At 43.9% G+C, this 14,203-nt stretch overlaps 2 protein-coding genes across 17 annotated transcripts in view; one reads left to right on the top strand and one right to left on the bottom strand.

Moving 5' to 3' along the window:
- tanc1b (tetratricopeptide repeat, ankyrin repeat and coiled-coil containing 1b) overlaps positions 1 to 8,199 on the top strand; it is a 52,305-nt gene extending 44,106 nt beyond the window's left edge. For 3 of the 15 annotated variants that reach the window (XM_037280956.1, XM_037280964.1, XM_037280969.1), the window contains 8 exons: positions 455 to 630; positions 729 to 861; positions 2,013 to 2,042; positions 2,168 to 2,259; positions 3,438 to 3,584; positions 3,661 to 3,761; positions 3,840 to 6,049; positions 6,113 to 8,199. In XM_037280956.1, coding sequence (XP_037136851.1) covers positions 455 to 630; positions 729 to 861; positions 2,013 to 2,042; positions 2,168 to 2,259; positions 3,438 to 3,584; positions 3,661 to 3,761; positions 3,840 to 4,959 — 1,799 coding nt within the window. In that variant the 3' untranslated portion in view covers positions 4,960 to 6,049; positions 6,113 to 8,199. Of the gene's footprint in view, positions 1 to 454; positions 631 to 728; positions 862 to 2,012; positions 2,056 to 2,167; positions 2,260 to 3,437; positions 3,585 to 3,660; positions 3,766 to 3,839; positions 6,050 to 6,112 lie in introns of those variants that run through there. The other 12 variants (XM_037280959.1, XM_037280963.1, XM_037280961.1 and 9 more) reach the window with 12 other exon arrangements.
- Positions 8,200 to 8,224: 25 nt separating this feature from the next.
- Positions 8,225 to 11,675, bottom strand: cd302 (CD302 molecule). 2 transcript variants are annotated; one of them, XM_037239107.1, is made up of 6 exons: positions 11,501 to 11,675; positions 10,882 to 11,007; positions 10,643 to 10,753; positions 10,209 to 10,391; positions 9,347 to 9,364; positions 8,225 to 9,252 (listed from the first exon to the last, which is right to left on the bottom strand). In XM_037239107.1, exons 1-6 carry the CDS (start codon positions 11,592 to 11,594, stop codon positions 9,056 to 9,058), a joined length of 729 nt encoding a protein of 242 aa, XP_037095002.1. In that variant the 5' UTR covers positions 11,595 to 11,675; the 3' UTR covers positions 8,225 to 9,055. The 2 variants fall into 2 exon arrangements, with proteins under 2 accessions (XP_037095002.1, XP_037095001.1); XM_037239106.1 differs by having other exon boundaries at positions 9,347 to 9,367; positions 11,501 to 11,672.
- Between the last annotated feature and the right edge of the window lie 2,528 nt (positions 11,676 to 14,203).

Below are 14,203 nucleotides of genomic sequence, written 5' to 3'. Positions count from 1 at the left end.
AAACAATCGCGTTTCTCAAACGATCTCCTATAAAATGATCGGAACTGACTAAAGTTCGATCTAACGCATTGGTACTACTTACCTATGTTTCCCTTCCATATCGATCCGTAGATTTACTCGAAACATTAACAGAGCAGCCTATTTTGACATGAAATAGCCTCGCGGGTACAACAGCTATTCGGTGACGCCCCCTGACTACAGTTGCCGTAATGCTGGGAAGCGATGCGACCTTGTAATTTACTAGTCGTACTAAAACGTACTGAAACATTTTGGCAGAGCACTGTGTACAACCAGTATGGATCAACAAATTCATCAGTTGATCCATATATAAGGCGCACTGGCCTATAAGGCGCACTGTCGGCTTTTGAGAAAATTTTAGGTTTTTAGGTGCGCCTTTTAGGGCGGAAAATACGGTATTTGAGAGCTGATTGTGAGTGTTGCTGTGTTTCAAAAGGTGCGTCTCTCACTTCCATGGACAAGGAGGGTCTTACGGGTCTCAGCTGGGCGTGTTTGAAAGGACACAAGAACGTCGTGCAGCTTTTAGTGGAGAAAGGCGCCGTGATCGACCACACCGATAAAAACGGACGAACTCCGCTGGACCTGGCCGCCTTCTTTGGAGATGCAGAAATCGTACGTGACCGTACTCTTCCAAACATGTGACACTGGAGCGACCGTATTGATCTTAATGCTTGTCGTTATTAACTTAACTTGTGCGGCATCTCCTTTAGGTCCAGTATTTGGTGGAAAGAGGGGCAGTGGTGGAGCATGTGGATTACAGTGGCATGCGGCCTCTGGACCGAGCCATCGGCTGTCGCAACACGTCGGTGGTGGTCACACTGCTGAAGAAAGGGGCCAAGCTAGGTACGTTGTTTTTTTGTGTGTGAATGCATTTGTTTGTGTGTTTTATCATTTTGCTACTTTTGTCTCTGTAGTTACTACATAAAGTTAGGGTGAATAATGAAAGATTATTTGTAGTTGACCATAATGTGATGAAAGCACTGGCGGAGCTAAAGGGGGTGCTGTGGGGGCACTGCACCCCCCTCCCTGAAATATGCTTTTACCCCCCCCAAGTCCCAGGCCAGATAATTGACTTATTTTCTGTATTTTCTGATTATTCAGAGAATTTTCCACCCGCTGTAGGCAACACCCATTGAATTTAAAAAAAAATAAATAAATGATTTTTGGACCAACATTCGCATTTCACTTTTTGTGTTGAGCTAGCAAAGTTAAAGTTACCAAATATGGTTTCTCCTAAAAAGGGATACATTCCCTCTGGAATTGAAAACAACATAATTCATAATAGCGGGGTAACATTGTGTGCGAGACATTTTTGCCAAAATTGGTCCTGAGAAATGTCAATAGAAGTGGCCGTATGCTTCGCTCTTTTGTTTGCGTAGTATCTCACGGCTCTCAGAATAAGCTCACACTAATTTTGTGGAATGCTGCGCAAAAACACTGCATCCATTCACTTGCAGTTCACTCTGTGTTTGTGTGTGCGTGTGTGTGTGTCGTACATGCTTGTCCATGCTCTGCTGGGCTAAGTTTAGAATGTGACTTCTCACCTTAACCACATACGGGACGTTATCTGGCGCTGCGACTTATCTGCACTGAGCAGCTTTCAAACTTTCTCTCTGCATGCCAAAGCGTTTGCATGGCGGGAAGCCTTCAAAGCAGTGCTTCTCAAACTTTTTAAAACCAAGTCAATTACCGCCTTCCTCAAAGTAGATTTGTGTATATTTGTGTTATTTTATTTTCCATAAATAAAAGTATTTAATAAGTTATAAGAAAGGGTTATGAATAAAAACAATACATGAATAAACACATTTATTAGCCAATTAAAAAAAATTGTAATGGAATGCAACATTCGGGTGGGCCGAATGAAAGAACTTAGCCCATCGTTGTGATCGTGCCGCATTTTGAGAACTGCTGCTTTAAAGTGAATTTCGACATGTGCGTGACCTCTCCCTTTTCCCCTCTGCTAACTCTTTCCAACCCGCTGGCACTAAACTAAGGTCACAGAGCGTCTCCTTGCGATCGATCAGGTACAATCTTTAGGTAACTTTACCTCACTGTGACCATTTGCCGACAAATACAGGGAGCGCCCGCGGCGGCTCCGACGCGAGCGACCTAACGTCTTCTCCTGCTCTCCCTCTCTCCTCTTACGTAGGCAATGCCGCTTGGGCCATGGCCACCTCGAAGCCTGATATCCTCATCATCCTGCTTCAGAAGCTCATGGAGGAGGGGAACCTGCTTTACAAGGTGTATATCGTGAGATAGCCAGTGAGAGTTACTTTAGCGAGATAGCTTGCTAGTGAAGTAGTTTGATAGCCAGTGTGAGAGTAACGAGTTAGCTTGTCAGCAAAACTGCAAGATGGATGGATGGATGGATGGATGGATGGATGGATGGATGGATGGATGGATGGATGGATGGATGGATGGATGGATGGATGGATGGATGGAAGATAGATGGAAGATAGATGGAAGATAGATGGAAGATAGATAGATGGAAGATAGATAGATGGAAGATAGATAGATGGAAGATGGAAGATAGATAGATAGATAGATAGATAGATAGATAGATAGATAGATAGATAGATAGATAGATAGATAGATAGATAGATAGATAGATAGATAGATAGATAGATAGATAGATAGATAGATAGATAGATAGATAGATAGATGGAAGATAGATAGATAGATAGATGGAAGATAGATAGATAGATAGATGGAAGATAGATAGATAGATAGATGGAAGATAGATAGATAGATAGATGGAAGATAGATAGATAGATGGAAGATAGATAGATAGATAGATGGAAGATAGATAGATAGATGGAAGATAGATAGATAGATGGAAGATAGATAGATAGATGGAAGATAGATAGATAGATAGATAGATAGATAGATAGATAGATAGATAGATAGATAGATAGATAGATAGATAGATAGATAGATAGATAGATAGATAGATAGATAGATAGATACTTTATTGCTGTTTTTCTTTTCCCGAAATACCAAAAGCTAGCTTGCATTGACTCGAGACTTACGTATCAAACCACTCGCTCTCTTTTCGTCAACAGTCAATAGAGGTTTTGAATGAGTGGATGGACTTGTCCCAGCTGTTTTGTCAAAGGGAGCCTACACCAATGCTTTGACATTTAACAATGTCGGCGTAGAAAGGTTAAAGCTGCCGGGCTAATGTAGACGTCTCTTTCATGCTGCTTCCGCAGCTGCTGGGATGTTTGAAGCTCAGGCATCTCACCGCAAAGCGCTGAAAACAAGCCCAGTTGACAACCACCATAAGCTAGCATGCAGTTCATTAAGAGCTTATTTGTGTGGCCAGGGTCTGTTTGGAAGCCATCCTGCATTTGAGTGTTTGGCCCTGAGCCCCCTTCCCGGTCTCACTCGTTGCGTTTGTGCCTTCATGTGGCCTCCAGAAAGGCAAGATGAAGGAGGCGGCTCAGAGGTACCAGTACGCTTTGAGGAAGTTTCCCAGGGAGGGTTTCGGAGACGACCTGAAGGCCTTCAAAGACCTGCGGGTCTCTCTCTACCTCAATCTCTCGCGCTGTCGCAGAAAAACCAACGTAAGATGGAGTTTTGATCACTTGGTCAAAGTGTTGGAAATGCTTAAATGAATGTTGAGCGGTGTCCTTGTCGCAGGACTTTGGGATGGCTGAGGAGTTTGCCACAAAAGCACTGGAGCTGAAACCAAAATCCTACGAAGCCTTTTACGCCCGTGCGCGAGCGAAAAGGAGCAGCAGGTAAACGAGTCAGCAAACGCTTAAAAAAAAAGTTTTTTCCCCCCAAAACTTCCAAAACTTGATCCATAACGGCCAAAGATGTACATTGTCTTGCAGACAATTTGCGGCCGCACTGGCCGACTTGCACGACGCCGCCAAGCTGTGTCCCAACAACCGGGAGATCCGCCGCCTGCTGGCTCGCGTGGAGGACGAGTGTAAGCAGATGCAGCGGGCGCAGACCACCAAAGGCGGAACGGACCGAGGGGCCACCGCCGCCTCCTGCAGCGGTGCCGGCAACATCGGCCAGGCGGCAGGGGGCCACGACTCGGACGGGGAACGTGATGATGCCCAGGAAGAGCCGCTGGAGTGGAGCCAAAGACGCTGCGCCGAGGAGGAGGAAGATGAGGAAGACGAGCGCACACGGTGCCGGTCGCTGGGGAACTACAGCAGTCATCACCCGGGCAGGCTCCCTCCTCAACGCTACCCTCGGGACCAGCCCCCGGGTCTGCTTCTGCAACCCACCAAGCAGGCCCAAATTGTCAAGACCAGCTCACACGGAGCCAAATCCCAGTTTGCTCCCTCCAGCCCCTTGCCAAGCCGACACATGTCGGGCGTGCTGAAGCCCGGCCCGGGGATCGACATCGGACCGCTCGCCCCGCCCGCCGACGAGCCGCCGTACGAGCCGCCGTACGGGAACCGCGTGACTCTGACGGTCATGACCCACGCCGGCGAGGCGGCGTCCTTTCCCTCCAAAGCGGCCTCGACTCATTTGGACGCCGAGCCCGCGGGGAACATGCGCGTGTCCAGCTCCACCAGCAGCCTGGCGTCCAGCGGCAGCTTGTCAGACGGCGGCAAGGTGGGCCCGGACGTCAAGTCCAAACACGGCCAGCAAGGCGGCGAGTACAAACCCAGGCCCTTCATGGGCGTCACCGACAAGACGGCGCGCTTCCTGCAGCAGAACCCGCAGCCGGCCACCCGCACCTGGATTAACCACTCAGTCGAGGAGGAGGACGACGACGACGACGCTTTTGGCAAGGCAGCGAGCGGCGCTTACCGCGAGCAACACAGGCCGGTGTTACACAACGGCGGGCCGCTCACCAACCAGTACTCTGACAAGTTCATCTGTTACAAGGACGCCAAGTCCCTGGCCAACCCCAGCCAAGCCCTGCACATCACGTCCATCAAGCCAAAGCGATCGTTTATCGAGTCCAACGTGTAGTCCCGGGAGAGTCGTGCCAAATGTTCCTGCCCGCCACACCTTCTGTCACAAGATGGACGCTTTGCACTGATGGAGGGGGAACCATACTCAAGTGGACATTCCTGTGTTTCAACAAGCTTGCGCCTCATAGTTTGTATTGTTACACTACTCACTAAAAAGTTTGGGATTTTGGATGGAGCGTACGGGTGGTGGTATGCATGGTGAGCAAGGAAAGGACGATAGGAGATGACCTCCTTTGAAATTGCCACAAATCAAACGCCGATTTTAATGATGAGCATTTTGCATCCAAACATTTTGAGAAGATCGAGAAGTTGGCCATGACCTCACCATTCCCGCTTGCTCACCGTTCGTACCACCACCCGCCCACTCCATTCCGGCAGTTCTTCAACTTGGACCCCCAAAGTCCAAAATATCTCCAACTTTCTGGTGGGCAGCGTGTCGTTTTTTTCATCCCGAAGGTCATCGGTATGCACAGTGTTGTTCCGATTGCGTTTTAATGTTCTCCAGAGAGACACGCACACGTTTGTGAAATATGTTTGTACATGTTACGAATCAGCATTAACAAGAGTGGAAAGTCTTTTTGCTCTTTGCTTGTTGTTGCTGTCTAGATTAATTTATTTACCAATGGCTTCAATGTAAGAGCAATATATTTTATATGGTTATTTTTGCACAGCCAGCAAGACATTTAAATGAAGTGCATGCTTACATTTGCGCTTGACGCCGCCATACATTAGTCCTTCCGGTTTCACGTGGGTGTTCAACCGTGCCATGTTTTTTGTCAGTATTGTGGTCGCATATTGTTATGGAGTTGTGCTGCCATGGCAACCATGGGAGAGAAATAAAGACCCCTCCCCAACCCCCCTGAGGGATGACCAACACGTCTATGCAGTGTGATCAAATAAGAATTTTGAAAAGGTCGCCGCATTGTCCAACTTTAAAAAAAAAAAAAAAAAAAAAAATCATCTTTTGAGATTTCTTGTTGACTTTTCTCAAGGTCGTATTTTTAAGGTCTATGCTCCTCTGCTGTCACGCTGATTGTCGCCGGCTACGCTTCCATCGACCGATGGCCGCCTTCAGAGCTCTGGTTGAGGTGATCGATGTGGTCCGCAAGGGCAGATTGGTCACGGGGCTGATTCTCTTGTCTCTAATCCAGCTCTCCGTGGATTCACGCTCGCAGGAATAAAAAGCCATCTGAGGAGAGAACGTACCATGAAGCCCGTGCATACTCCCGCTTTGGAACCAAATTGAGGTGAGTTGCGCAGCTTCATTTTGACGATTATGTTGCTTGCTTTATCAGTGCCTTGTTCAGTTTAAGTTTATTTTAGACAAAAGTAGTGCTTTGCTGCCATCTCAAAGGAACCAGTGAGCTATTGCGCGTCATTGAAACAAAATTTGTGCCTTGCCAGCATCTTGTTGGCATCTTGGTGCCGAGGAACTATGTTGAAGTAAGATGAGGAGCTTCATTTAGACAAGCTTTTGTGTTGAGGAACTATGTCAAAGTGATTTGTGACTGTCGCCTGCTCGTTTCTTTCCTAAAGATGCAAGCATTGATTTGAAATGTGGTGGTCATTTTTCCCAATGTAATCGCACTTAAGCTAGGGGTTGTCATGACGTCCAACAACACTGACATCTCAAATGACCTTGTAGCCACCAATCGTGTTGTGGCCTGGCTTAAAAGGTGACGATGGGACTTTGTGGGCTCGTAATGCCGGAACGGATTTTTGCTGCACGAGAGGAGATGGTGCTTGCGTGTGTGCGTGTTTGTGTTTGCGCCAGTGCTTATGTGTGGGCGTCCATTTCGGCATGTTTGAATGCGTCCATAATTGTGCGTCCATGTCATCGGATAACCAGAGCATTGATAAAAGCGGCTTATGTTTATGCTTTCCAATTTCAGCTTGTCATTTCAGGATCAAACATTTTTAAATCCTGCCATCGCCACACGGCCGCACTCTCCTACTCACCGAGCCCCATCTCCACCGCCGTCGGGATGGATGGATGCTTGCTTCCTGACAAAAACTCTTGGAGGTGAAACCCTAAAGCACACACACATCATTTCCTCAATATTAAAAGAGCACAGATTGTAAGACTCCCCCACCAGGCGCACACGATCTGCGCTGGCCCCAACGATTGCGTGTGGAGTCTTTAAGTCTACAAGTCTGAGTCATGGACTCGGAGTGCCAGAAGTCAACCTCAGACTTTATTTTTAATTTTTTTAAATCACTTGAACAGACACAGATGACGCAGGAAAGCTCACGTCACTGTCTCCATGGCCGCTTCAATCTTAGGCCACAATATTAGGTACACCTGTACTATCGAGTTCCTCCATCTATTTACTGTCGCCCTCATTCGGATCACATGAAAGCTGAAGCCAGGTGACTTTGGGTGCCAACCAATTGCCATTTTTGGTTTTGCCATCACACCAAGCTAACAATAACCATTAAAGCATTCTTGGAAAATGTGAAGCTAACCATTACATTGCGGTAATATGAGCATAATAGAGTATAAACAGTCGTCATAATGAGAGCGTATTGACCTTGGCACGCAGTCTGCTTCAGCTCAGCTCCTTCAGACAGAAAAGATTGAGAATACATTTATCATGTGAAAAAAACGAACCACAATGACATGAACAAGTGGAATATTCTTTTGAGTCTGACTGATGGCAAATGGACAGTAAAGCCGCTTTAGGATTCGCAAGCATTTTCCGTCGTGCTAGCTTGGAAAATATGATATCAAAAGTTTGCATTTCAGTATGAGAGGCTTGAAGGGAAGATGTGGGTTTTTTCCTTCTTTTTTTTTGTGTCCTACCTGTTGTATTATTTAAAAGCGTTCAGAAATATTCCTGGCTCCTGTGGCTAAATAAGACATTGTTTAGTTGGAAAGACACAGCAAGCATCAACACATTTATATGCGACTCGTCTCATAAACTGCAAGTAAGCTGTTGAAGAACAAAACAAACAAACAAAAAGTTTGCAAACATAATGCAATGGAGAAGGAACAATTATGAATAAGACACATTATTGCCACCCAGGATTTTGTATTTATCAACATATATATTCAGGAACGTGTTGACGGACAAAATATTACAACACAACAGCGCCCTCTTGTGGACGCATGAGGGAATTTGCCATTTTTTGCCAAACATCCTACTTTAAAACAATGGCACTAGCTTAAAAGCCTCCTTTGAAACTTTAACCAAAATGTTTGCCTCTCAACAAGTCACCAGACTGTCATGCCCCCCCCCCCAAAAAAATGCACAAATAAGTCCTTGTAACCATTTTGTTTAATTAGGAGGAACAGCTAGGGCTCAGATTGTGCTAGATACATGTTAAAAACATTGCAGAGAAGCATCATATGGAAGCACAGTCATAACACAGCACTTTTCTACCAGCACTGGATTCCATTTTATAGTCAAGTGGTGAAGAAAAAAACAGACTTCAAATCAAGAGCCAATCATTGCACAAAATTCTCTTTTGATCATCTGATTCAAGAGCACAAACAGGATGGCTGGACGACTCTTTGATGATGGTGCAAAAATAAGCATCTGTTGGGTCAGGCGAAGCATATCGTAACACTTTGGCTCGGTTAGAAGTAGAAAAATAAAGGGAATGTTTCCGAACTTTTCGGACTCAACATAATACAAATGGCTATTATCATTCACATTCATCACTGGTGTCATTTTATAAAGCGGTCACAACAACTTCTATGCTGAAATTAAAAGACACTCATGTTTTTGACAGGTGGGGAAAAAAACTAGCTTATTAAAGGCAGTAACAAAGGGTGTCATATTTCATGGGCGGGGTACTGAGAACCCTCGTGCAAAAAAACAAATGTCTAGAATGGTTGCTGAAAATGTGACAAGACTCCTAAGTATGTACGTAATACTGAATTGCCCGAGATATTGCATTCCAAATTCATAACATTGAAAATGATCTGGCCCAAAGTTTAGATCCCTGATGAATAATCGAATGCCACTCAAGGGTTCTGTATACGAACGATTGTTAGTGTAGCTACGGCGACATCTTAGATTGCGGGTCAAAATATTTTGGCAGCAGCCTAACCACGCTGCGTTTGGACGGAGGGGCACGACCTCCTACGCTCAGCCGTCAAACTCCTCCGCGTCCACCAGGCAGGAGCGGTCAGCGTCGGGCGCTCTGAATGGCGGGTGGTACTCGAACGCCGTGATGATGGAGGAGCCCGGGTGTTGCCTCTGGTACAGGAACCAAAGCACGGCGGAGACAGCCATGATGACAAAGACGCTGAGGATGACCAACACGGACAGCACGGCGTTCCCTTCTGATGGAGGACAAGCCACGAACAATTCAGGCAAGTTCTCACGCACTACAATTTGGCTTACAAGAGTGTGTGTGCATGTGTGGAGGGAACGTACTTTGTTTGGCGTCCGCTGCTTCTGAAAAACAAAGACAACATGTGAATAACTGAGCGGAAAAAAGTCACTTTGATTTTAAGATGATGCAGTATGAATCCCTGGGGGTCATGATGCGTACAGTAATGCTTTTCAGTTTTCCACTTCACATGATTAAAACCTTCTGCAGTAGACTTGTCATTATAATACATTATTTGAAATAAAAAAACAATGTAAGTGCTTGCAATGGCGACCTCTAGTGGACAATGTTACCAACAACCGAGAAATAGAATGTGTTCTCAACCACAAACGTTTGACAACGCTGCTATTAGACCAGGGGTGTCAAACTCATCTTTTTTGGCGGGCCGCATTGTAGTCATAGCTTCTTTCGGGGGGCCATTATGACTGTCAACCCAAATAAATATATGAGCACCTCATATTATATACAGTAAAAGCTACAAAACAAACTGACAAACAACTCATTTTCAAATCAGACTGTCAACCCAAATAAATATATGAGCACCTCATATTATATACAGTAAAAGCTACAAAACAAACTGACAAACAACTCATTTCCAAATCAGACAAGTACAAACTGGTTAAATATTTAAAAAAATATATATATTAAAAGTGAAGACAATTTGCCATTCTAGTAATGACACACAAATTTGATGCACAATTTGTCTTCGCGGGCCACATAAAATGATGTGGCGGGCCGTATCTGGCCCCCGGGCCTTGGGTTTGACACCTGTGTATTAGACAAAACCATTCTCAAAATCAGGAACAATTTAGATTAAATTCTTCAACAAACCAAAGTTAATAGTCATATTAAATAATAACTTCAGAGATGGCCCAGCATCTCGTACAAAGGAAAAGCCACACGTACTCTGAGCCGTCTCACAGACGATGCCGTTCTCGATATCATCCAAGCAGCTGACGCGTTCCCACTTGCCCGTGTCGCTGTGCAAAGCCACGCACGTTTCCATGGGCACAAAGTCCGTCGGGGACGAGCCCGGTTCCCAGTTGGTAAACTTGACCGGCTCCTCATCAAGCCACATCATGCCCTCACCTGGTAAGAGTGAGTTGGTCAGCAAAAACAGAACTGACGAAAGAAATCATTGACGCGCATCTTTCACTTCCTAAATACTTAAGAGAACAAAATCCCCATTTTGTGACTCCATTATGCAAAAAAAAAAAAAAAAGGATATCCTGAAGCTGTGTCAGGATGTGCAGTGAGCTGGGTGGGCCAAGTTTGTTGAGTATTAACCCAAAAAACACGAGTTGATTTTGGCAACAAGTCTTTGGTCACATGACACTTACTGTTTGTATCATAATACATCCCAAGCCACAGATTGACTTCGCCTTTCCACACCTCGGGACTATATTTAACCACAAAGTCATTCTCCTCAGCACTCTGGATGGACAGCAGCTCTATAAAAGGGAACATTAAGAACAATAAAAATGGAAGACATATTGACTGGACACAACATTAGGAACACCTGTAAGATCAGAAATGTCATTATTGTTTTATATTGGTGAATGCAATTTTTTTGACATACCAGATTTTGGGCAGAGGCTTTTGGCTGCCTCAAAATTATACACTTTGAGTTTGTCCTCCTCTCCGTGGACAAAGTGGTAGCATCTGTCTTGAAAGGGAACCCAGGTACGTCCATCGGCAGGACAGTCTGTGGAGGATTGCGTGGAAAAACTGAAGACAGTGTCAATTCTTTTGAAAGCACATTTTGGGTGGGAGTTCCCTGATTAGTCCTCACTTAATTTTTTGACATAAATTGAAATGAATTACTTGCGGGATCTGTGCTGACAGTAATTCTAAATTTGCAGTTATCACTCCACGCAAACAAAGTAGTCGTAACGCTTTTATAACGCTGTAAGAAAGGGTTAAGGGGATTAAAAGGAACAGACAGTTAAAAGAAAATTGTGCAATCTGATATCCACGCAACGCTGGCTGCACAACTTTAATGCGGCGTAAACAACAGTATCGACATTTGAGAGACTTTTAAAACGTTTCACTTCCCGAAGAAACAATGCAAGAGACTTGCAAGTTAGCAGAAGGAAAAAGAGGCCCTATAATAAAACAAACGTATCGAGACAGTGTTGTGTGTGTGCATGTTGCGTTATAACTAAAGCGAGTAGGGCTAAGTTTGCCGTGGTCCTTACCACCCATCCAAGCAGCCTGTAGCTGGAGAAGAAACACACACAAGCAGCACGACAGGGACAAAGAAGGACGACCACTTTTCTGCGGCAACTCCATGACAGCAACGAGCCACAAGAATCTGCAAAACCCCCCGACGTGTATTCTGCTGTTTACGAAGCGAGTTAGCCCCGCCCACTAGTTCGTACCAAACATGCCTGCCAGAGAAGAACCCAGAAACATTTGGAGCGTTTGGTTGTGTGACATAATATAATATTGTACTGTCAATGTCTTTGGATTTTATTTGAATATGAACATAACCCAGTAATCTACCAGGTCCGCCTAATGACGATAAAACAAGAACCTTAAATACCCTAGCAACGCTATCAAAAATCGAATGTCAAATGACGCGTTCAAAGCACAACGAGAGCATAGGAAAGAAGGGTACGACTTTATTTAGTTCATCTGTGACCTGGAAGTAAACGACGTGGACGTCATCTACCGGCTGATTTGAATGAGCCTGCATTTTAACTGCAGAAACTAACAACACGTTGGATAACATGCATGGAGGTTTCCTCTCTGGAATGTACTGTGGAATTCGGCCAAGAATCTTCACCTGCATCTTTATTGGTTGAGTTAAAGAATGTTTTGTTGGATTTTTTACGTGGGAAAAAAAACATCTTGGCTTGCTGACGTGAAAGTTGCTAATTAATAGGACGACAATATTAATGTATAGCTACAGATGCTTGGTTTAGTCAGTTTCATCTCATATTGTGTCGTTGCTTTTGTCAATATCTGAAAAGGAAAGTGTTTCTGTAAGTTTTAAGCCGCTATTGTTGCTGATTTGTGGGTACAGATGTGTTCTCTATCTTATTGATTGGACCACTATGAATGAGATGAAAAAGTGTCCGCTTATTTGTTAAAATACCCCAAAAGCGCTTGATTAAAATGCTTCTAATAAATAATTTCACAACTTGGTCAGTGATTAAATAACTTAATAAATTTCTTATTCACAAACTCCACCAGAATACACTTTTTTTTTTTTTTAAATCTCAGTTTTCTTTATTTAAAAAAAAAAAAAAAAATCAAAGTAAAAAGAATAAACCTGAGGCAGAAATCTAGAGGGAAACAAATTTGGCCTTAACAAACACGACCAAACAGACATCCGCCTTTTCACGGGACAACCTAATCACCACAGGCAAGTGTGTGGTACAAAAAAAAACATAAACCTCTTCCTCAATCTCTCTGTACAAAACAAATCTTTATAAATTAGAACTTTGTTTTCATACAACCTAATGACTGTTCAACATGATGGCTGCTTATATGAGCAGTTTTTCTTTTGATGCATTTCTGCATTTTGCGCCCCCGATACTATGGCACTTGGTTCAGATGCCACTAGCAGCAAAAACTCACAAAACAGTCTCGGTTCTGAGCCTCGAGCATGATGCAGAAACCTCTTCCACTTGACACCCAACAACTGCTGCTTGTGAGTTTGTCTCCACCCATGACGGGGTGACCAAACCTATTGTCCTTGGAACCACTGAGATGAAAGTAGCAGTTGTTTACCAAAGTAAGAAGCTTGCGGTTGAACCCTTCCTGAAAATGCAGACACAATGTACAAAGATGTTTGGAAGAAAAACCCTTTTAAAAAAAAAAAAAAAAAAAAAAAAAAAAAGCAAACTACACCGTGAACAGCTCCTGAGCTTAGCGTTTGGTCTGGGAAGTGGGCTGGACTTGCTAACCCGGTTTAGAACTGAGGAACACGGAAAAACTGAGGTAGATATCTGGTCTGACTGACCACTTGTTGGAATAGCAGAAGGGCACCTTGATCAAGAATGTTATTTTTAAAAAACAAAAGAACGCACCACTTACAGTGCTGTCAGATCATACCACTTTTTTTTTTACACTATATCCTCATTAACTAATATTGCATTTTTTAGACTGTGGCACTTGTTGGATTAAAAGCAAACTGAGTGTAAATGTTGAAAGGCACAGTCCATTACTGCAAGCTTAATCGGAGAGTCACCCCCTTTCCGGTAAAAGACAAAGATTCTGTTTCCTCAGTATACAAACTCCTCATCTTTGGTGATAAAACAAAGTGCTGACTGTACGTTTCCGATTAAAAACTGAGGTACAATGCATTTTTCCTGTTAGCGCTCACCAAGTCCAATGTTGAGGCTTTGTTGTGTGTGCACAAATCTAAATCCACGTGTTCCTCTTGGCTTGTTAAATAAAAATGAAAAAGACACACTATCATGTAAATGGCAACCCAAAGTTACCATAAAAAAAAAAAACCTTGCCGGTCCAACTTAACGTCAGCTAGTTTAAACCAAATCCAAAACATGATCTTTCCAAGACCACGTTAAAGTATTGCTTTCAAAATAAATATCACATCAAAATGAACAGGCGTCTGCACATACCAAGTACATCTTATTCGCAAAAACACGATGTAGCTCATTCACAAAGCAACAGCCCTTTGCTTCCATTTTTTTTTTTTTTGGGGTGTCAATCTAAACAATCACTGTAGTAAAACTGTTAAGGCAAACTGTGTCGTCATCCGATAGCACGGTGGGAGAAAAAAACAAAACGCAAAACACTTGGTTGGCCATGGCAACACTCGCACAGCAAGCAAAAAAACCCATCAAACTGAAAAAGACCAAAAAAATGATCACCAGGCAGTTTTGTTGTCTTGTATTTGCTGGCAATCTTTGGTAAAAAATAAACCTTTT

Source organism: Syngnathus acus, chromosome 21 (genome assembly GCF_901709675.1).
Source record: "Syngnathus acus chromosome 21, fSynAcu1.2, whole genome shotgun sequence".
Lineage (NCBI taxonomy): Eukaryota > Metazoa > Chordata > Actinopteri > Syngnathiformes > Syngnathidae > Syngnathus > Syngnathus acus.
Note: the sequence above shows the minus strand (reverse complement) of the source record. Positions and strands in the feature narration are given on the sequence as shown.

What these genes read in the sequence shown, in the direction of transcription:
- cd302 (XM_037239106.1), bottom strand. Translation starts at nt 11,594, where the DNA reads ATGGAGTTGCCGCAGAAAAGTGGTCGTCCTTCTTTGTCCCTGTCGTGC. An exon ending in ACAGGCTGCTTGGATGGGTG is followed by an intron (nt 11,008 to 11,500) that starts GTAAGGACCACG and finishes AATCCTCCACAG; the next exon opens with ACTGTCCTGCCGATGGACGT. An exon ending in GATGTATTATGATACAAACA is followed by an intron (nt 10,392 to 10,642) that starts GTAAGTGTCATG and finishes CACTCTTACCAG; the next exon opens with GTGAGGGCATGATGTGGCTT.